Genomic DNA, 22,338 nt, shown 5'->3' with positions numbered 1-22,338 from the left:
TCTGCCAATGAGCACTGAAGCTGTTTTGGAGGTTTGTGGTCCAACCAGTTAGTGCATAAATAGTATGAGTAACTGTACTGTATGTATACTGCTTGTACGTTTGAGTTTAATTAGTTTTATAGCTTCCATTCTGATTTTATATACTTCTGATTATATATATATTTCCTTTTTTTATTTATCTGTTCTTCTGCTGCTGCAACACTGTCATTTCCCCTGTGGGAATCAATAAAGGCTTATCTTATCTCATGTTGTCTTATTTTTTTTATTTTTTTTTTCACATTTCCATATAATACAGCTCACTCAACATACACCATAATGATGTTGTGGACAAGCAGATGCTGTTTATATCCCCTGCGCATTAATCGAGCAGATGTCTTTGACCTTTGCCCCGACTGTGATGAAAACAAACAACGGAGAAATGAATTCACTCGAGGTGCAAGGTGACACAAATGCAATAGCTGTTTTTCTCTCCCTCTCGCAGACCACTTAGAGCTGACTGTTTTTCCAAAGACAATCTCTCCAGCCGTCCCCTAACTCCTGCTCTGCAGCTCACTTCACCTGGTTTTTTCTCCCCGCCTCCCACTCGCTGTTTTCCTTCTCCCTTCCTGCAACAGCCTCAATTCAAACCCTCGCTGCAAAACATCTTTTTAGAGTGCTTCGGCGTGAGGGTATAACAAAAAGGTTATTCTGCGCAGCGAGGTGGTGAATAAATGCTAATTCTGCGAAAGGGACGTCTCGCACATTTTCATGTAAAAGCAAGAATCTTTGAATAGATGCCACATGATTCGCTGTGAGGACAAAAGATAAAAAGGGTTTGGAGAATGAATACTCAGAGCATTCAGAGGTTATTCCACATGCGCTAATACATTATGTGTGTACGCTCCTCAGTCTTGATGGGAAAGTCAAGGGAAAATAGTCCTGCATTTATAACTTTACTAAAGTATCTAAGTGTTGGCGGCTAAATATATTTATAAATGTTGACTTTTCATGAGCTGAGAATACAGCCTGGTTCAGCTGTAGGACAACACGTTTCCCAGCTACTCTATTAAGGTTTTTATATAGTTTATTTCCTTAAGAAGAAGAAACACTTCTCAACACATGTACAGCTGAGGTTCAATGGTTCATTCTTGACCTTGGAAACATCAGTCGACAAATCGTTACCGTCTCCAGTCAAAATGGATGAGAACTCCTCGGGTTGTATTTTTGTTCCTTTCAAACAACAGTTTTGTGCGAGCGATGCGTTTTGGCTTGTGGCCCTGGATCAAACACTGGTCTAACAAAAAGTTGTGCGAGAACTACTTCATTCATTTTAAAGCCCATGGCAACTTGGTTTCTGGCAACTGTATTATTCAACACTTGTTGACATATACACCCAAGGTTCAGCTTTGCTAAAAGAAACATTCTTAGTTATTTTCTATCGAGAGTTGAACAATGAAGAGTCTGCTTTTTCGGGGCTGTGTAAGTGGAGTTTTTATCCGATTTGATTGACGGCATCCAGGAAACACGAGACATAACACAACAACTGTCATTCGCTGCTGACTCAAGTGGTGTTGAAATCGACATCATCCATTGCCAACAAATTGTCTCTCACTTCAGAAGAGAACAGTGGCACATCATCAGGCAAGAACTGTCATGTGAACTTTGCCAGAAAATGTTGTATGACCCCATTAACCTCGTCCTACTTCACCAAATATCCATTCTCCTTCAGCTGCTACTTAAAAAGTCAGCAATGCAGTTTAGCGTCAGCTTTTAAACATTAAGCATTCACACCCGAAATTGCATTCTCTAGAGAAATACATGCTCAGGGACTTTGAAACAAAACATGCATCTTTTCCTTTGCAGGTATGCAATTGTGTACATGTATACTATGAAGTACATTGCAGGTAAGAATAGTTTCAGAATTGGAAAAAGTATTTTTTAAAAATTAAGTAAAAAATGGTAAAAAGTTAATATAGTACAACTAAATGTGTAAGAATGGCTTTCTTAAGGCCCATAAGACACATTTACTCAATCACATTAAAATATTTCACACTTCTCATATATGATTGGTATTATTCAAATTTTAAAGCCAGCAATGCAGTTTAGTGTCAGCTTTCCCACATCCAGCAATCACAACGCAATTTCTTCAGAAATTGCCTTCTCTAGTTAATAACCAATATGAGGCTGATTGAGAAAAAACATTTTCAGGGATTTTAGAACAAAAAAATTGCATCTCTTCCTTTGCAGCAATGCAATTATGTGGATGTGTACCACTGCAGTTAAGAATAAGTTCAGGATTTGAAAAGGTCTTCAGAAAAATATAGTCCATAGTTCTTTAGGCCCAGAAAACACATTAACTCAATATGCTTCTTACTGTTAACAAGGTTTTCTGACCACGTTTTTGTTGGAAGGGTTTTGTTTATTTCATTTGAGAGATTTCTGTATTTTCGTTTGTGTGCCAATCAAAATCCGATCTTTTGTTCAAATGCTGCCAATTAGCCGAGCTTTCGACTCTTCAACACTGGATAAATAGTCCTAAACAGTGATTTTTTTCCAAACCTAAGCTCTGATTTTTGCATTAATCATGGAAATATAAGGTTATAGGTAAAAAAAAATATAGCCTTAACGAAAAAAAAAGGCTTTCCAGTTGAAATATAATGTATGAAGGAACAGGAAAGATTTGAAAAACCAGACAGGGAAGACAAATGAAATAGGGAGCTCAACGCCAGGATGTGATCCAAGCCCTCCTCCTCCAGGCTGCTGTGCTGACCCACCTCATTTTGACCTAAAACAACTGCTTTAAACAACCACAACAAAAAGTTGTGCTCTCTCGGCAAAACGAGGCGCTCGATCATTTTACCCTGCTGCCAATTCTTCCTGGCAAACTTCTGAAACAAGAAAAGATCTCGAATCGAACAAGTGAATTGATTTCACCCAGGTTCCTTTCTCTCGAGAACAACACACTCACCCTCCCTCCTCCTCCCGCCTCTCCTCGCAAACAGCCCAAAACCATGAATCAACATACATACAATACAATCGCCTTTCTGTGCCTCCTGTTCCTTTTTTTTTTTTTTTTTGCCTTTTTGTCTCTCATCCATATTTATGCAAGTCTGATTCATACAACGGAGTCAAAACTAAAAAAGTCACTTTCAAAAATCCCCTTCTTTATTTATGTTTGCAGGCTCACTTCGGTTTCACCGGGCTTTTGCCTTTTTTGCCTCCGACTGTTCTTCCTTGCTTTTTCAGCCCACTCCAGTTGGCAGGACAGCATGTGAATGTGGTAAAAAAAAAAAAATCAGGCACAGCGCGACCGCCCGTGGTGGGAAAGGGCAAAAGAAAGCAACGAGTGACACAGGCACTTCCCACACACTTTGACGGTGGATGGTGGCTACTTATCTCCCACCTCCAACACTGTTTTGCCTCAAAGCCTTTTTCCATTCTTCTCAGTTCTGTCACTTGAGCTCTTTCACAATAAAAGCTTCTACCTTATCCTTTCAATTCCTGCCAGTTTGAATCCATTCACCTCTCTATTTTTTCTCCCCCATGCTAGACCTTCCACACCCCCTTGACGCTCCTCCCGGTGTGCATCTACTCCCTTGGCTGTTAGCTCCACGCTGAGTGGGTTGGCAGGAGAGCAGAGGCAGCCAGCAGGAGGCGGGCCGGGGCCTGCCAGAGTGTGTTGCCACCCTACCGAGCCACTGGCACCGGCGTGAGGTTCTCTGCTGTGGCTCGGTGTTGATATACTGTTCAGAGAGGACAATGGGGAGGACGGACAAGAGGGACCGGAGTGTCCCCTGCGTGGTTACCGTCACGGTCGGGTCAGAGAGTCACTCGCCATATGGAAAGCATGGATCGTGATGCGTTCGCTGTCACACAAACAACAAACAGACTTCACAGGCGCTGATTTAAGCCCCCCTGCTGCATCTCTGACCCACCACCGAAGAAACACCGATATAGCACATACAGTACGTATCATTTGGCGCGTACCTGTGCAGATGAAGAACTTGGACTCTCCGACGCTCAACTCCACTTTGTTCAGGGATATGGACACCTGCAGGGCGGCTGTAACGGAGAATGAAAGAGGGAGGGAGAGGAAACAGAGAGAAGAAGAAGAAAATGTATTAGTTATTAAAAAGAACATAGAGGATTTTCAGCATTTGGCGACTGAGGAGACATAATAATGACAAAATTGCTTTCAAAAAGCATCGGCTTCTTTAGCATCGTGGCTCATTTCAGTCTTCATACCGCATTTTAATATCATCTGAGGGTGCATTTGCTTTTGTATGTCACCATTTACTGCGTTTAAGTGGAAGGCGTCGCTCGGCTTACATACAAATGCGCTCTCCTGCGCAACTAAGAAGCCTCTCAGAAATAACCCACGTTCTCCCGGCTTGCATAAGACACATTGTCCCCGCTGAAAGGACACAATTTAGATATTTCTATCTAAACTTTAACTGCTTGCAAAGTTTCTCCTCAACAAAACAGCTGAGCTATTTACCCGCACAAAGCTCGGAGACAGATTTTCTTGATGCCTTCTATTAGGCACAAGGCTGTTTGTGACTAGCTTGTCACTTTCCCCATGAATGGGATCCTTTCAGCTTGCGGTAATGCTCTTTGCGGTTATCACTCGACAATGGTATATGCATTGGGTGGGAATTTAAGAAGCTGAGGAATAGCACAGATCAGTAAATAACTGGTATTATCCTGCTCATAAAAACTAGTCGTGCAAGAGTCTTTACATCCTCAATTGCAAACACAATCGATGGTGCCGGAAAGCGACAGCAAAAAGGGCAAAAACTTGCAGTAGGTGGCAGTGACGCAAAATGTGCAGAGTCAGGCTACGATCAAAGGCCGTTTGTCTGCTGGTTTGTTGTAAGTGCCACTATAAGGCCGCACAATAGGGGCTCCAGAGGGAGGTTTGTAAGGCTGAAGTGAAAGGTAGTTAGCTGAATAACTGTGCGGCACGATCATGGCTCGACATGAGTTTGGAGTCGTAGCTGCGGAGAGGAATCAGACAAAGAACAGGGCGGGCGTCTTCGCGTGGCAGCACAGCAAGACGGAGCCGAGGATGCCTCTGGTTGTCTAATGTGATGAGTAATGATTGGCAACTCAGTGGGGAGAGGGTCATTGTTGGGCCAGAGCCTCTCGACGCAGCGGTAGCCTCACCACAGCACTGAGCCGAGCGAGATATTTGATGAGCCTGTCATATCTGAGCTCCTCGTTCTCAGCCCTCAGAGCAGCAAGTCTTGTCAAGCTCAACCTCTAACCACACACACACACACACACACACACACACACACACACACACACACACAGGCACTGTATAATACACTAATGGATGTTAATTCTCTCTACAACACAGAAAACTTAACAGTGGAGCTCAGGGCGCCTGTCAATAATTGAGGAAATGATGAAATGATTATGTGCAGCCTCTCAGGAGGGGGGTGGGGGGAGGATGGCTGCAGCAGACAGCAGCATCACACCGACGCTGCTCTCCGGCACTTATCACCGGGAGCCATCTGTCATGAGCCGAGGCGGCCTATGGATGGCAGTAGAGGGGCGCTGCCGCCGTCGCCCGAGGAGGCTGCATGATGAGGTTGAGGAGCTGCCTTATCAGTGTATTTAATCATTTTCTGCTGTGTAACCCGGCTGTCACAGCACTGAACAGGCACTCTGTGAATGGCACACACACACACGGACTAGATGGAGAACCGGCGCGCTCGCATACGTCACATTTATGGACTCAGGCATCAGCACATGCATTAAAAAAACACAGTATTTACAGACGTGCTCTCACTGTGCTGCTGTGCTGTGCAGTACTCGTATTGTATTTACAGGAAATGACACAAGGCCAGCTTTGGAATCAATTAAAAGTTAATTTAAGTGATTTATTTTGAGTGGTAATACTTCTGAAGTGTTCCTGGAGCTGCTTCAACACCATCTGCAGTGAGCGAGCAGAGGCAGAGGCCTCATTATAGACGCTTCCTAAGTCTGAAATCTCATCCTCAATTCACAATAACTGCCAAAAATGGCAGCAGCACTGTTTTTGGGTCTGTATGACGATGACAAGGACAATAGTGAACACTGAAATATAATGACTGAAAGGCTAGCCAGACCTTATTGTTGGAAAAGCTCACACTGACATAAGCCTGCAGGAGATGCTACCACTGAAATTAGCCTGAAGGAGAAGCTAACACTGATGTTAGCATGTTGGAGAAGCTAACACTGATGTTAGCCTGTTGAAGAAACTAACACTGATTTTAACCTGTAGGAGAAGATAACAACAACGACGTAAGCTAACTTGAGAGGCTAACATTGATTGATGCTAGCCTGTTGGAGAAGCTAACACTGACATTAGCCTGTAGGAGGAGCTAACATTGATGTTAGCCTGTTGGAGAAGCTAATACTGACATTAGCCTGTAGGAGGAGCTAACACTGATGTTAGCATGTTGGAGAAGCTAACACTGACATTAGCCTGTAGGAAAAGCGTAACCCTAACCCTAACCCTAACCCCACGTCAGCCAGTTGGTGAAGCTAACTCTGATGTTAGCTTTGAATTTCCCTGAATATGTAGCCTATCAATGGGTATAGCCTTCATATACAGTCATGTGGCAACAGGGGTGACATTGAGGGGGGAAATGCAAGGTGTGACGCACAACACAGTCACCCTGCTGACATATCTCGACATCAACTACCCTCATGACACCGTTAATGCCTCTGACTCATTCATACCCAAAGTGAACACCCACCCTTTTTTTGTCCATTACGGCAAGCTAGCAAGTTAGCTCAGAGTGGTTTTGTTGCAGATGTCCTCATGTAAACACACTCATAACCTGCTTAATCAGCATACAGTATGGAACAGATACAACTACTGTCTCCGAACACATACACACACATGTAGCTTTCCAAATGAATGCAGACACTGTTCAGCTGTTGATTAATCATGTCTATTTAACCTGCTGCCCTTCCACACTGCCTGCCTCTGACTTAAGGCAGATTCCAATCAGCGCTCCGAGTAGTTTAACGGTTTTCAATTATTAATTGATCCCGGTCTGTTCATGCTGTATGTGATTGATCACGTAATAAGTTGCTCACAAAAACCGGCAGGCAAAAAGAAAAATGGCCTGAGCTTTTTTTCTGTGCTTCTGGAGTCACTGGCGTGGATCATATAATTAAGTTCAACCTGGAAAATATAACCATTCAGTTGGCATTTTTTAAGCTGAAATACACAACAGTCCCCACAGCGAATATACGTTGACATTTTAATGAGAGCGCTGACTGGATTTGAAATATGACACGGGAGAATTTGTTTATTCAACACTGTCTTGCCTGGTGGGGACACAGTGAGACATGCTAATTATATCAATTTTCAGAAATGGAATGTTTTCAGCTGCTCTCACCTGCTTATTACAGAGCTCGGGTCAATATGTTTTGAGCCTGGTAGCAATTATCAGCTCCAATTATTAGCTCCTCTGAGGAGCGTTGGAGACGAGCAAAAATAAGACAACAGACCGAACCATCGATTGCCATTTGTAATGTGTCTGAGATTGTCGATACCATACATGACTGGCCAGCTCGCCTCACAACATTGACACTAAATAATTCCAGCATCAATTATGGGATCGCAACAAAGGAAAGTTAGAGAGGCAGGACTGTGCCCACAGAAAAAACACACATCTTCCTATAATTGTGGACGTTTAAGCCCTAATTGTTCTTGTTAACTCATTTCAAACCAGTGGCGGACTCAAGATGTTTGAGGGGCAGGGGCGGTAAAAATAAAAAGGGCACCACGTGTGTGCATGGGGGCACCAGGGTGCAGAAAGTTGCAATATATTTATGGTGCAGAGAGGTCGCATTTTGTCCACTGGACACGACCCTAGAGGGCACTTCATCATGTTTTGTCAATCGCCCTTCCTGCCCCCCCTTCAGCTAACATCAGAAAACTTTAGATATAGTGTAATAGAGACAGTTTGCTGACTTATGACTCTTGTACTTTTATGGTTAGCTTAATGTAGCTTCAGTTTGTCTTTCCTACTTATACAGAAGTTTAGGTTGCCACGCCTTAGCTACACACCTGACACTACTGAGACAGTTCACCCACTTAAAGACTCCTCTCTGCTTCTCTACTGTTACACTACCTTTTAGCATTTGCTGTTATCCATTAAATGTCTCTAACGGCTAACAGTGCCTGCTAATTAGCAAAAGGTACATGAGCAAAAATTCTCCAAAATAAGAAAATAGAAGAAAAAAAGAAGAATGGATCAACTAAGCCGACTAAAACCTGTAAGTTAAGGTTCCTCTAATCAATATTTTTATATCAACAATGGGTCAAATGGCAAGCCAATGGTCAACAGAGAATTAGCATCTGATTCTGCAGTTCCCTTCAGGCTTATGAGCCATTTTAGCATCTTTCAGCACGTTGTTTTGGTTCAAGATCCACAGCTCTCTCTCATCTCACATTCAGGACATAAATAAACCAACTATAGGCAACCTACACAGCCCAAAACGGAAGACAGACAATGTTAGAGATTAGCATTACAAATATATGATGATTTTATGTTGATGTTGTGTTTATAGCTTTTGCAAAAAAAAGGGAAATGGTTTCCCACATGGTTGGGAAAAAGCAATGAAGGGCAGGCATATCATCATGTCGAATCATCGATCACGTCTGGATTCAGAAGTTCAGATTGTAAGTTGTCTCACGCTCCTCTCATTTTGTCAAACTTTCTTGTAGCGGCGCCAAATCATTACATCCCTGGAATGGAGGTCAGTGAGTTCAGCAGCGGAGGAGGTGCCGAGTGAGCCGGCCCGGTGACATGATTCAGCGACATCTGGACCCGGCGCAGGAGTGTGTGAAACTCGCCGGCAGCTAAGTCGGTGTGACTAAATCTAGACCGGTCTAAAGGGGGCTAAAAGCACCGTCGCATCGAGCGGCAGGCTAAATTCAAACGTTTGAATGACAGAGCGGAGAGTGTCCAATCCAAGCTGGTGCGAGGGGGGGGGGGGGGGTGCTATTCTGTAATCCTGTTCTTCATAAAAAGCTTCATTAAAGCCATGGCCAAATAAAATGCACCAGAGAGAACGTGCCTTTGTGTGTTTGTTTCTGTGTTTGAACATGTGCGAGCGTTTAAGGGGGTGTATGTGTCCTGTATATCTTAATTTCTGTGTGTGTGGGAGGCCGGGTGGGAGGCTGTGTTTGTCTGTGTGTGTGCGTGTAAGTGTATTAAGCACACAGAGCAGATAGGCCCTTAGGCAAAGAAAAAAAGAAAAAACGCCGTGCTTTAATTGTCTGTGATTTTGTGGAGGAGTTGAAGGGAATTCTTCCCCTGCACCACAGAGACCGAGAGAGAGTGAGACAAAGACAAGAGGTAAAGGAGTGGGTAGACAAGAGCAAAAGGAGGAAGGAGATAAAATACTAATTACTGTACTATGTTTTGTATTCACCCAAACCTGTATGTCTTAGCATTTTTCTTCAAAGGCGCTAGCAACGGAAGAAAAAATGATTTTCAGGAAGGAATTAGCTTCAAAAAACACTAAACAAGTCAGCGTTCTTTAAAGTCTCCCAGGTGAGCGGTGGAGCGAGGTGCTGCTGAGGGATAGTGCAGGTGTCAGTAAATCCTTTGTTTAACATCCAGTCAAGTCAATTTCATTTACTATTTTCAGAAATTTGCCTCATCAAATTCACAATTTGTAGAATATACAGTGTTTCAGCAGAAGCTTTACTTGGATCGGAAAGACTCCACAAACAGTAGGAAGAGATAATGATGGCAAAATTACGACAGATGCTCTGCAGCTTCAAGGCTGAGATCAGTAACCAAACCAAACCTCCTCCCAGAGCAAGCATTCAGACAATCAGACAGGTTTAAAGGCAACAGTGACGCTCTGGGGTGGCGGCCGACCTGATCTAGGATCCCAAAGCGCCAGTATTCGGCGAGGTCGGAATGAGACTTGAAAATCAGCTTTCTAACAAATTGGACCTTCAAGACCAATAAACCAAAACTACAAAAGTAAGAGCCAAGATGACTGGAACTGCAATTTCCTTGATGTTTCTTCTACTGTTCACTTGCTGAAATGGGATCAAACCACCACTCTGGACAAACCGTCATGAGGAGCCCACTTTTTCACTATGAATGATTAATGATTAATTAGTCAGCTGGTGAACCTTTATACCAGTTCCCACTGAACGCATTGCTGTCACTGGGCCTGCAACTCTCTAAAGTCTTGAAGATGTCAGAAGACTGTGCAAAATGCTCATCACAATTTCCTCGTCCATCTTAAAAATGCTTCTTGTGCAACCAACAGTCCAAAAACCAAAGATTTACTGTCATATATCACAAATCTTAAAATTCTTACATATAAGAAGTTGGAACCAGCAAATGTTTGACATGTGTGCTTGAAGACACTGAAACCACCATTCCTGAAAATGTATGTAAATCATTAAACACCTTGACACAAACAATATGCATAGAAAATAGTCAAAAACAAGTGCTTTGGTGGATTTCCATTTAAATCATATATTGCCAGACACTATAATCTCATTGGCACATAGTGCGTCATGGTGGCTGATGTGTAGGTGGCTCAGGAGAGAGGGGATGGAGCAGAGAGAAGGTCTCCTTTTAAAGCAATCACTCGTTTGGCTGTTTTAGGCTCTAGGCCGGGCGTAGAAGCTCCTAACTGGACAAATGAGGAGTCGATGAAACGGCAGCCATCTCAGGATCTTCGCTATGGAGAGATGAATGATAACGGCATTTTAAAGTGATTAAAAGACGCTTTTGGGCATAAAATAACATAAAACATTGCAGTTTGACGCCTTTTCGTCTCGTGTTTTTGACTTACTATTTTGCCGAAATGGATCTACTGGATGTTGGGGAATAAGAGAGGACTGCTTTTGTTGGAGATTGACTCACTGCAGGTTTTATCTTGAAAGGTTTGCAGGAATTAAGTGATTAATTTTTCTTTTTATCAACTTTTGATCAATCATCTAACTCACTGCAGCACCAGTTGTTACAGTGGATTACAAAGGAGTCAGCACTGGATTGACTCACTACTCTTAAAAACAACCAGCGTCCCTCAAAAGTAGCAGGATAGCAGGGAGCACTGGATGCTGTGAAATGGAGTACATTGTATTTTAAAGGTGTATGCACTATGAACCATCTCTGACGCTGACAGTAAATCAGAGAAATATAATTTGTGGGGAAGTGAGGGGTAAATTATTTTTTTAAACAATAGCAAGAGACAATATTTCAATTTATTTTTCATTTCCTCTAGCGCCGGCACAACACTTTGATCTTACATACATGTATCTCACAATATCAGGATGTTTGATGTAACATGATATAATGAGCTCTTGTGAATTAGCTGTTCCCAAGTTTGCCTTTGGATTCATGTGCCAAGTCGTTTTGAAGTCTTTCAAATCATCCCTGTACGTTTGCCCATCTGGCTCCCCGTGTCCCTGCTCCTATATATATGTCTGGCTGCGTAACAAGCCTGCTTTCATGCTGGAGAGGAGAGAGGAGAGCGCCGGTTCTACTCAGCCAACCGTATCCAATCGTGCCGACATACAGTATCAGTCCACGTGTACAGTCTCAGGCACAACCCACAGCTACCTATTATCTTCCCCCTCTCTCCCGCACACCTTCTCTGTATCTCTGCCTTTCGCTCACCAAACTGCTTTTGCGATTTATGTCTCCTTCCTTAAGCCTCTTACGCCTCAGGCGGCAGTGGCCGTGATGGACCTCTCTCTATGTATATCCCGCAGCCGTAAAAACTCCAGTCAGGCACACACACGTGCAGCGCAACATGCAAATACACAGATGTTTAGCTTCAGACAGATGTGAAATATTTTGCTAATTAGGAAGAATATGCAACTTGATCTAGCAGGTGGCTAACCTGACGTATACTGCCTCACAGATTTGTGCATTATGTATGTATGTACAGTATGCATGTATGAGTTGCTACAGTTTCCCTCTTTTCCTTATTAACAAAGCCAGTATTAATACAGGATACTAAATATGCAATCTGCCTGAGGTTATCTGAGGCTTGCGTGCACTCACATGACAATACGATCTTTGCAGGCTTCGTTGCATTTGCAGGTTTGATCAATTGGATTTTTTTTTCTTTTCATTTTGGCATTTGCGGCTCATCATATCAGCAGATTGGAGAAATTATGCAGGCAGCCCTTGGGCCACTTAGTGAATTAATGAAATGAGCCTTAGGGAAAAGCATTTTTTTTTTAAATAAAGTCCAAACATGACTGCACAAAAGTTCATCAAAGTTCCCTTCAGATGTGTCTGAAGTGTGCGAAAATTACCCTAAAAGTATTAAATTACCTTACCTCTTTACCTCCTAATAAAAGTCATTAGTTACACTACACTCCCTAAACTGTCGGTTCTGCTTGCATTTATTGGACCAATAAATATTTTAAAACGTAGTTCTCATTACTAGCAGAGGTAGTCTTTGTGATTATTAAAGGCAAAATCGCTTTTTTAATGTTTTTAATAATAACAGAGCCTACAGCAAGGTCCATAACAGGTCACAGAGCTCCCATTGTTCAAGTACTCCTGCTCTCAAAAGGTAGGAGGTGCCTCGACTCTCTTTTATCAGCTCATCCTTCTGTGATCAAAACACAAGCACATTTAAATTTGATCTTTGAAGTGGGAACATCTTCTTGTCTAAATGCACAACAGGAAACTTAAAGGTGCACTCAAGACACGTTTGGCCTGTCGGGAGTTGTAGTAAGTTTGTTTTGTTAGATGGGTCAGAATTCAGAGAGTGTCGACATGAATTTAAAGGTCCAACTGGTAAGAAAGTTGAGTCTCATTCCCAACTTGTCAAATACTGATGCTTTACGATTGTAGGTTGGGTTGGCCACCAGAGTCAGAGTGTCAGTATTTGACACTACTAAGTTTGTAATGACACTCAAATATCAACTTTCCTACAAGTTGATCCTTTAAGATAAGTTAGGAAAAGTAAAAATTTTTGATAAATATTATATAATGAAGAGGTTAAAATGACTAAAGAACAGCGATTTGATCGTTGGGGTTTCTAAAATCCAGAGGAAATCACTACGGAAAAGTGTTTTGAGGGAACTTTTAGGGTTTCATAAAACGGATAGAAACCCTAGTGAACCATACCCCTGAACCATACTCCAAAGCTGTCCAAGGAAGGGATCTTGGAGCTCTTTGATGAGTCTCATTAGGTTAGGTCGGCCGCAATCCCAAAGCATCAGTATTTGACGAGTTGGGAATGACACTCATACATCAACTTTCTTACAAATTGGACCTGTAAGGCTTGGAGGAATCCAAAACTGATTGATTGATGATTGATAGTGGGTAAGTTAATTCTGGACCAAGATAATTGATTATTATATCTCATTCCCAGGTCATCAAATACTGACACCCTGACCCGACCTACAATCCTAAAGTGTAAGTATTTGAGGAGTTGCAAATGAGACTCAATTATCAATTATCTTTCTCCAGAATCACCTTTCCCATCTTTATCAATTTAGATAATTGATGGATTTGTTGTGTTGTTCCCCAGTGTTTGGCAATTGAAGAACTTCTTCAGAAACCCTGGTAGCAGTATTCTGCCACAAATGCCAACAATGCTTCTTGCGCTTATGGCAACACATTGTCAAAGTCACAAGGGGATTTTTTTTTTCAGGTGCTGAATAAACTGCTCGTTTTACCCATGAGATCCCTTTGATCAAAACAACTCATATCACAGGCCAAATGTCAGCCATCAGAAGGTATGAAGTTGATGTGAGAAGCTGTTTGACAATAGAGGTAATATTCCTAAAGGACCATTCTGTCCACACATCGACCACTAAACCTGTTGAAAGCCTGTCAGACAATTGCGGCTGTGTCAGAGGGCAGATTAGTTGCCAGAAGGGGAAAAAGCTGAGCTCCAAGTGGCAATGCAATCATCAGCAATGATAGAAATAAGGGGGGGTTAACAGCCAGGTCTCCAATCCTGGTTTTCAATCGCAACCTTGCAATCAGAGCTTTGAGGTGTCAAATGTCTGGAAAGTGTGGAAAGTGATTCCCTAGATGACACTATAGTGTGCAAATTTACATATTTAGTGGATGGTGTGTTTAAAAGCAAACCACAAAAATATTCATAGACACCCTACGGTAGCGCTCAGACAAACATCGACTCCATTATGACCTGAGTATTGCCTCATAACCTCTGTCTTCTTTATCCTCCATCACAGAGGTGATTTCTATACCAGATTCTGCAAAAACTGGAACATCCCACTGTGACAGAGTAAATCCCATTTGCTGGGATTGTATTCATATTTATGGAAACATAAGAAAAATGGGGGCGATGAACATAGGTGGAAGATAATGCCCTTATCCCCATTCAGTTTTTCAAAATAGAATGATGCTCCAAAGGAAATAATACCGAAGCTTTTGACCATTTCTTTGATGTTTTTCTATTCTTTCTTATCATCGCTGCACTTCTGAGTCCTGTGTCTAATCTATTAGTCTTATTTTTCCTTCCCTCTGTCACCCTGCCTTTTCTGTTCCTCGATTTTCTTTACCCTCTCTCTCCCTCCTTTTCCTTGGGCTGCAACCTGTGTCTGCATATGGCAACATCAGCGAGTGCGGTTTTCTGCATACGCCGACATCAGCAAGCAGCCGAGAGAGTTCTCGGGCTGCAATAAATCCAGGTATGTCACTCAGACAGGATGATTTGCTTCACACCGCCCTACGTTTGACTTCCATTCCTTCCCACACAGTCTTTCTTTCTCAGAACTGGGCACTTTATTCATACATTCACCACAATGTGCAAATCGAAAAAGAATCCACCTTTTCTTATGGTGATAAAAGTGCTTTTTCAGCCTTCAACTCGTGATTATTCCACTTTCATCTTCAAGGACTTGACAATGCAGAGCTAGAGGACTTTATTTACAACTATGCCGAGACAATCGAAATCAAGGTGTCTATCAATCCAGCAAGCCAGTCTATACGTCAGCCTTGATTGTTACTGATGTGTTGATCAGGTGTAAGCATTTAAGGTGAATAAAATAAGTAGAGCAGTGGTGACAGTGTTAATAAGTAACTTGTGCTGCTCCGTTTCCAAGGATTGTGGCAGTTTCTTCTACCTATTAATAAGGTCATCCATCAAGACGAAAAGGTTCCCGTCAAATAATTATGGTAATAAAGCCAATTAAAATGACCGGCCATTTTTCTGAATACAGACAAGCTAATTAAATATATATTAATGAGAGGCCGCCCCTGCCACTTTGGTGTCGCTCAGCAATGCATCATTGTGGCATTGAGTTTCAAAACAGTGTTCTACAGGTCAACAGATAAAGGACACGTTAAAATGATAGGTTAATGTCGTCGGCATACGTGGCATCAAAAGGCGTCTGATTGCACTTAGGTTTTATTGTAGCATCTTGGACAGACATGTCATTTGTGTTATTCACAGGTGCACATTGTTCTGAGCAGCAGCTGAGAGAAGGTTTCAAGGCTTCTGCAGCTCCAGCTGTCTTTTTTCCCTTCACATTTTCTGCAAATAGTCACAATAGACACAAACGCATCAGTCACAGCAATAATAATCTGGAAATGGCTGAGTCAAAGCATTTTTTCTGTCATTAATAGAATGGACTCGAGCAGAAGTGGGCGAGAGGTTTGTTTAAGATGATCCCTGTGAAATACAAAATTTCCTGCCATCCAAACAAACATCATATATTGATCTCGTCAATGGGCCGGCTGAGCTCAGCTGATTATTTCCACTGGCCCTCTGTAAGCACACTGAGATGGGCGAACCCACGAGTGATGGGAGGCTGCTCGCCTCTGTGGGAGGAGGTGACTCGATTGAGTTCGGCTAAGAGTGATTCAGTAATAAAACCTAAAGGCCTTGGAGGCAGTATCTGATTTCCAGGCACTGTTGAGGGAAGTCTCGTAGGTTGTGGGAGACTGAAGGTCCGACATTTGTAGGAAGCAGACAGATGAGCAATGCAATGTGTGTACAGAAGTCGTCATAAGGAGACTTACCGACATGAATAATCATTATCTCTACATGAAAAAGAGCTCATTGTATGAAATCCTGAACACTGATGAGTTTTCTTTTGCCTTTTTTTAAAGATAATTGGCAGTTTCAGGCCATATAATCAAAATAAGCAAAACGCAAAAAGAGGATGAGTGTCATGATTAGGCATAGCAGCCTCGAACACCAAGTATTATTGTGGGCCACTGTCAGCAGAAGGAACCTTCCAGCGAAGGTATGTGGGCGTTCTGCCCGTCAGATTTACTAAAACATGAAGCAAGAAAAAGGTTTGCTTTTGATGCCACTCTCCTACCATTCTGCACTCCTTCTCCTCGCTCTCCCCACTCTGAGAAAGCAGCAAACAAAAATAGAAGTAATCCATTTCTTTGTTCAGCCAGTCTCCTCTGCCAGCTGTTCGTGGGATTAATACCATTTATAAACATTTTTAGAGCAAACAAACACGCACACAATAATTAGGATTCTGGTTAACCAGTGTTAGCCAACAGAACAGTTTGTAGTGCAGAAAGGACAGGCACAGATGAGGTGATCGGGTGGAAAATAATACCAGTCTGTCCCTACCAGAAAATGGGTGCATGAGTCTCAGTAAGACCAATATTTATGTTTTTGTTGTCATAATAATTATGACAGCAGCAAAGGAGGACATCTGGTGACGTAGTATGCAACCAAGTAGTTGTGTTGCCTAAACGTAACCAAGTAGTTTTGTTGCCTAAAAATAACCTAGTAGTTTTGTTGCCTAAACCTAACAAAGTAGTTTTGTTGCCTGAACCTAACCAATAAGTTTTGTTGCCTCAACATATCCAAGCAGTTATGTTGCCTAAACGTAACCAAGTAGTTTTGTTGCCTAAACATGAAAGGGTGTGTTGAATGATACAGTGGTGACTGTGAGTTGCATAGTAGTTGCTAACCAGTTGTCTTCAATAACATCTCATTAGTGCACCAGCAGTGTGCATTTGTGCAGCTTCTGAATATTCACACCAGGCATGATTAGTAGCCTTGTGGGTGATCTAGCAGTTGCAGTGAAAGTGAAAACAAGCAGAATGAGAGTTGATACTTTGATCAGCTGCGGTACATCTTCACACATTTTTAAGTCAAGTAAGTCCCCGGCTGCAACAATCACACAGTTTGTGGCTTAATTAAGGGACTAAGTTGCACTTTGATCTTCTTTTGTCACAAACGAGCCTCAGCTTTTGATATGCTGCACACTTTCCTTTCCTTCTGTACTTTCCTCCTCAGAGACTAAAGGTTCATCTGCACTAGCGACCTAAAATTTCCTCTGAGGAAGGGTACTGAATTCAACTCATTTTTATGGGACAAAGGGTTAGGAGCAGATGACTGGAGCGTGATTTTTCATAAGAGCCCTTGTCACTGCATTTTCCCCTGTTGCACTAACACAAAACTTTTTGTTTCTGCAGCTCAGACTCAAAAGTAGTCAAACAACAGCTCAAGCATAAGTCCTCTACAAAAAGTAAAGATTTACAATGCGGCTGTCTCCTAGCACAAGATATACACAATTGTGTTTCATCCCCAGCTGGGAGCTACTCCCTGTTCTTTGAACAGAGACTGTTATTTGGTCTCAGCTGGCTAGTCAGACTCACTTTGACAATATGCAATTCTGCCAGTCAGACCAACCCAAAAGCACAAAAGTACATTCTCTAAAAACAATTTGACTGTTGCCGCATTCGACTACAAAAAACTCCACTTGCAAACGTAACTTTAAAGCAACGTTTTCCACAACCGAGCCCTTTACCTCACCTTGCAAAGTTTTTCCAAACAGAAAACACCTCTTGTGCCAAAAACCAGAGCGAAGCATCAAAACAGATCTCTAAGGTGAGCCTGTCTGCTACGTCTGTAAGGGCTGTGATCTTAATTGTCATCTCATGCATGCAGGAGAAAGAGTAAGGAAGCCTTTTTTTTTTTCTTTCTGTGGCGAAGCGATCATTGCCGCAGGGATTGAAATGGCACGGCGGTGGGCTGATTATTCTCCTGCCACATACTGCCAGTGGCTGTGACATGGCCATTATCTCAGGCCCACGGATTAATTCAGTCACAAAGGAGAGGTCACTGGCTCCTGCCAGGCCTGAGAGAGGAGGCTCTGGGGATTATGCGAGGGGGAGTGGGACAAGGCAGAAAACGTCTTCTTCCGGCCTTTCTGTGATGAAATTCAAAGGTTTAAGGTCAACTCTCTTCCTAATTGGGAGGGTATGTCCCATGACAATCCCGGTCCAGACCATTAAAGCTGGAATTCCCTGCTAGATGGGATTCTCTGCACTGTAAACTGAATTATACTCATTTTCTGAATTGGATAATGCTGTGCTCTTGATTTCAGAATGAATTGGATTCTAGATCCCAGTTACATTGAACAGGCGTTGAACGCGCACCACGAATAAGGTAGACTTTGATGTGTTTGTATAATGAGTTGTGCGGCCGTATGGCTTTAGATTGCATTGCATTTAAATTTCATGCAGCTCACATGAAAGTGCAGCCAAGAAATAATGTATAGAGCTACATGTACAGTCAATTAATATTACGTAATTTCATCCTATGTTAATTCCTCCAGTAATGAGTAGCATGTGATTCCCTCTGTAAAGAACAAGGCTAATAACGAGGCTAATTTTTTCATTAGGCTCTGCAGACCAAAAAAAGTCGGCGCTAATGCCATTCACTTCTCTGATCTTAAGATCAGTGCTTCAAAGGCTCAACCTGTATTATTCACTTCTCAGCTTGTCCAATTCCTCCCACTCCAGCACACTTTTTGTATTTCTATTTCCCTTTCTACCTATCACCCTTAATTTTACTCAAGTCAGAGCCTTTCATCTTTCCCTTTTCTTGCTTCATTGTGCAATGAATTGCCTGTTCACCTTTTCTGATTCCTTTTGGATATCATGTCTGTCTGTTGTTCACTCCCCCTCTCTCTTCCTCTTGCTCTCTCTGACAGTTTTCGTGGCTTTCCATGCGGCGCTCCTGACAGAAGCTGCCACCAACTGTCACCGAGGCTTGGCCAACCAGGAATTTAGGATGCCAGGACCGGGCGCCATGGAGTCAAATCACGCCAGTATAAATATTACTCAAAACTTTCTCTCCCTCTCTTCTTCCTGACCCCTCCAGCGCTGTCACACATTATTTCTACATCGGGATTGAGAGGCAATGTCAGTCCAGTCAATAGGCACTGATATCTTTTTTGCAAGCAATGCACAGATTTTAAAAATGTTTAAACTATTTAGCTTTTATGCAGCATGGGATTGTGGATGCTATCATGACATAATTCTTTTTATGGCCTTTTTTTGTTCTTTTAACATTCTGTCAGTGTACAAACTGAAATATTCAAATATCATATGACATAACACGTACGCTGAGCCGATACTCTGAAGCTTTAAAAGGTTTAGCCTTCGCCATGGCACACAACATTCAAATCAGTATTCGAATGCTTCGGGTTATTTTTTCTTTTGAAAGGGAAGCAGACATATCGTCGGCCGCAACGACAAAAGAGTCAAAAGACCGATAAAGAGCAAGAAATTGAGCTCCTCTATCCCCCAAAAGCTTTGAATATTTGTGGGTAGTTGTAGCTGAAGCTTTGAAGCCCCAAAATTGTTTTTGGGACAGCCCTTTTAAAATGCTTAGAGTGCATGAGCAGCGTGCCAGAGGTCATTTTTGCCAGGTAAAACATCTTTGTTTAGCTTTGTCTAACAAAGTAAAACAGAAGCCAAAGGAAGTGTAATTAATTCCACTAGTATTTGGCCATAAATCAGAACATTGAAGAGACTGAACAGTTCATCCCAAGGGGACCTTTAATATCTGTAGCAAATATGCCAATTCATCCAATCATTCACCAGATATTTCACTCTGAACCACTTGATGCGGCTAGAAGAAAAGTCAGGGAATCACCAAAGTCACAAGGATAAATCCTCTGGGCACCATGAATATCTTCAACCGGTTTAATGCCAACTATTAGTTTGTAAGCATTGTTAATAATTAGCACTAAAAACAAAATAAAACAGAGAGCAAAGGTAATGTCATGAACAAACTGAAATTTGGGTCTGATGAAGGTGAGTCAAGGTGTGGCCATAACAATTCATCATCAGGGGACCTTGAATATCTGTAGAAAATTCCACGACAGTCAATTCAATCGTGTTTGGATATTTTACCTCACTGAACCACAAATCAAACTCTTGATGCAACTCTTCTGATGCCGCTAGAAGAAAGGTCAGGGAATCACCAAAGTCAGAATGATCCATCCTTCGGGGATCATGAATATCTTCATATAATTTAACTGTAATTAATATAATAATTGTTGAGGTATTGCAGTTGAGACCAAGGTGTTGGACCCTCAGATTGACACTGCCAACCCTAGAGGCTTTCCACTAGCCTGCCTAACAAGTAGTCTCTGCAGACAGCCTTTCGAGACCTTTATCAGGGATTGATGCAGGGATCCATTATGTTAATGGATAATTTACAACCACCATGAAAAATGCTCATGTGACTGTAGCGACTTTGAAGTGCGCCATAAATCAGGTCAGTCGAAGTTGCCATGCTGAACACGGGAACACTCCCGGACATTGCGGTACATTTTTAAAGAGCCCGTAGTGAGCATGTATCGATTAGTCTTTATTTATTGAAAAGATGTTTTTCTACGCATCTCTCTGTATGCCCGAAGGGACTTTAATCTGCTGCTAAACATCAATGTATCATGCGTGTTGATGTTGCACACATCTTGGATGGCTTATCTGTCAGAGGCAAACAAAAAGGTATGACACATTCTAATAGGCTGAATGCTTTCATCTAGATTGGGTGTTTGTGAGATCATTATTGGCCCTTACTCTGGTCATGGGAGACTGGCTCCTCCTGTGGTGTGGCTAAAGGTCAATTCATTAGTCAGTCTGATGCTGTATCCTTGGAAAAAAAACAAAACAAAGATGGTCAGATTTAGTCAAAAGTTAAATAGGAAACCTATTGATTTAGAGTAACGATGAACGGATGGATGCGTGAGTAGACAGGCAGACAGAGGCTCTTGGGCTTTTTAGCTGTCACTTACCGTAAGTAGGTGACAGCTATAATTAATAGGCTGGCGGATCAGTGTGTGCAAAGGTACAGTACATGTGTATTGAATGACTGCTCCAAATGCTGTGGCACTGAGTATTGCAGTAAGCACATTAAAGACGAATCTGTCACCGAGCTCATGGGCGAGTACACCGGCTCTCCTCTTTCACACCCATCCCTCCGAGCTGATGGATGATAGCGGGGTGTGTATCTGCATACATAGGCTCGGCTCCGCATGGCTTTCAATTAAAACTGTCAGGAACATGCACTCAGCGCCCCGCTGAGATAAAGGTAGGCAAACAAATCAATATGCATGGAGGGAAGCATTCCTCTAAAACTAACATTCCTCCCCAACATGCTTAGACACACATACACGACACCCACAGGCCCATTGAAAGCTTCATATCTGTGTACACATCTATGCCGCAGTACGTCACATTCACGCAGACACTGCCCTACATAAACAGACATATAAGCTTACAGTATAGTCTGACTGTGCACACATTCACACACATACAGTGCACCACTGTGAGTATCCCTGACTTGGATAATTGTCGCCGCTGTAACTCAAAAGACAACATATCCCCCAGCTTTAGAATTAGCATATTCATTATTTAACTGGGGAGCAGCTGGCTAATTGGCAAATGAAATGCTTTCAATAATGTTCACATGAGAAGCAGAATTTGATTAAACTGAATCTGGGGAAAATACCAAAAAGGAAATGAATATAAATGAGCATGTGGAAAAAAAAGATAACTTTTGGGACATGAATAAAGTGACAGGCCGTGTCATAAGCGCTGCCATTGCGCAGATGTACCAACTCTGCTGTGTTTGTGTGCAAATAAAGTGGCTCAGTGTCAACAGAAATGCATCAAAATGTAGTGACAATAACCGCAATTTTCCACCCGGCACTAACTGTGAAAGAGAAGGATATCACAGCTCAGCTCTGGCGCAGGTACTCCAGTTTTAATGGACTTCCAAAGCCAACTGACTCATGTCAGCTTTCTAAATCAGAAAGGAAGAAGGAGGGGGTCGGATGTGCTCGTAAAAGTGCCCCCACGATTCTCGTCTCCGCTCATTCGAGTTAATGACACACACTCTCAGGCCATATATCAGGGTCTGTTTGATCCTGGTCAAGGATATTAAACTTTGATGGGTTCCCGCATTCACTAGTCCCCTGCTTTCCTTTGCAGAGGACAGTGCAGGGGTGATGCGATATGTGAACCTGTATCTGATAGCTGACAGGAAATGACTCATAAATGCAGGCCGAAGCGTTGGCACCAAGCTGACACAGCTTCATCGCAAAAT

The 22,338-nt window shown here is 42.4% G+C and overlaps 1 protein-coding gene across 5 annotated transcripts in view; it reads right to left on the bottom strand.

The window, feature by feature from the left end:
- The window catches only part of ncam2 (neural cell adhesion molecule 2), a 327,503-nt gene that overhangs the window by 91,341 nt on the left and 213,824 nt on the right, over positions 1-22,338 (bottom strand). For 4 of the 5 annotated variants that reach the window (XM_084347060.1, XM_084347062.1, XM_084347061.1 and 1 more), the window contains one exon: positions 3,967-4,041. In XM_084347060.1, the coding sequence (XP_084203186.1) occupies positions 3,967-4,041 (75 nt within the window). Of the gene's footprint in view, positions 1-3,966; positions 4,042-20,810; positions 20,830-22,338 lie in introns of those variants that run through there. The other variant, XM_084347064.1, reaches the window with a different exon arrangement.

Source organism: Pagrus pagrus (assembly GCF_965226575.1).
Source record: "Pagrus pagrus genome assembly, chromosome: 24".
Taxonomy (NCBI): domain Eukaryota; kingdom Metazoa; phylum Chordata; class Actinopteri; order Spariformes; family Sparidae; genus Pagrus; species Pagrus pagrus.
This window is presented reverse-complemented; position numbering and strand designations above follow the sequence as displayed.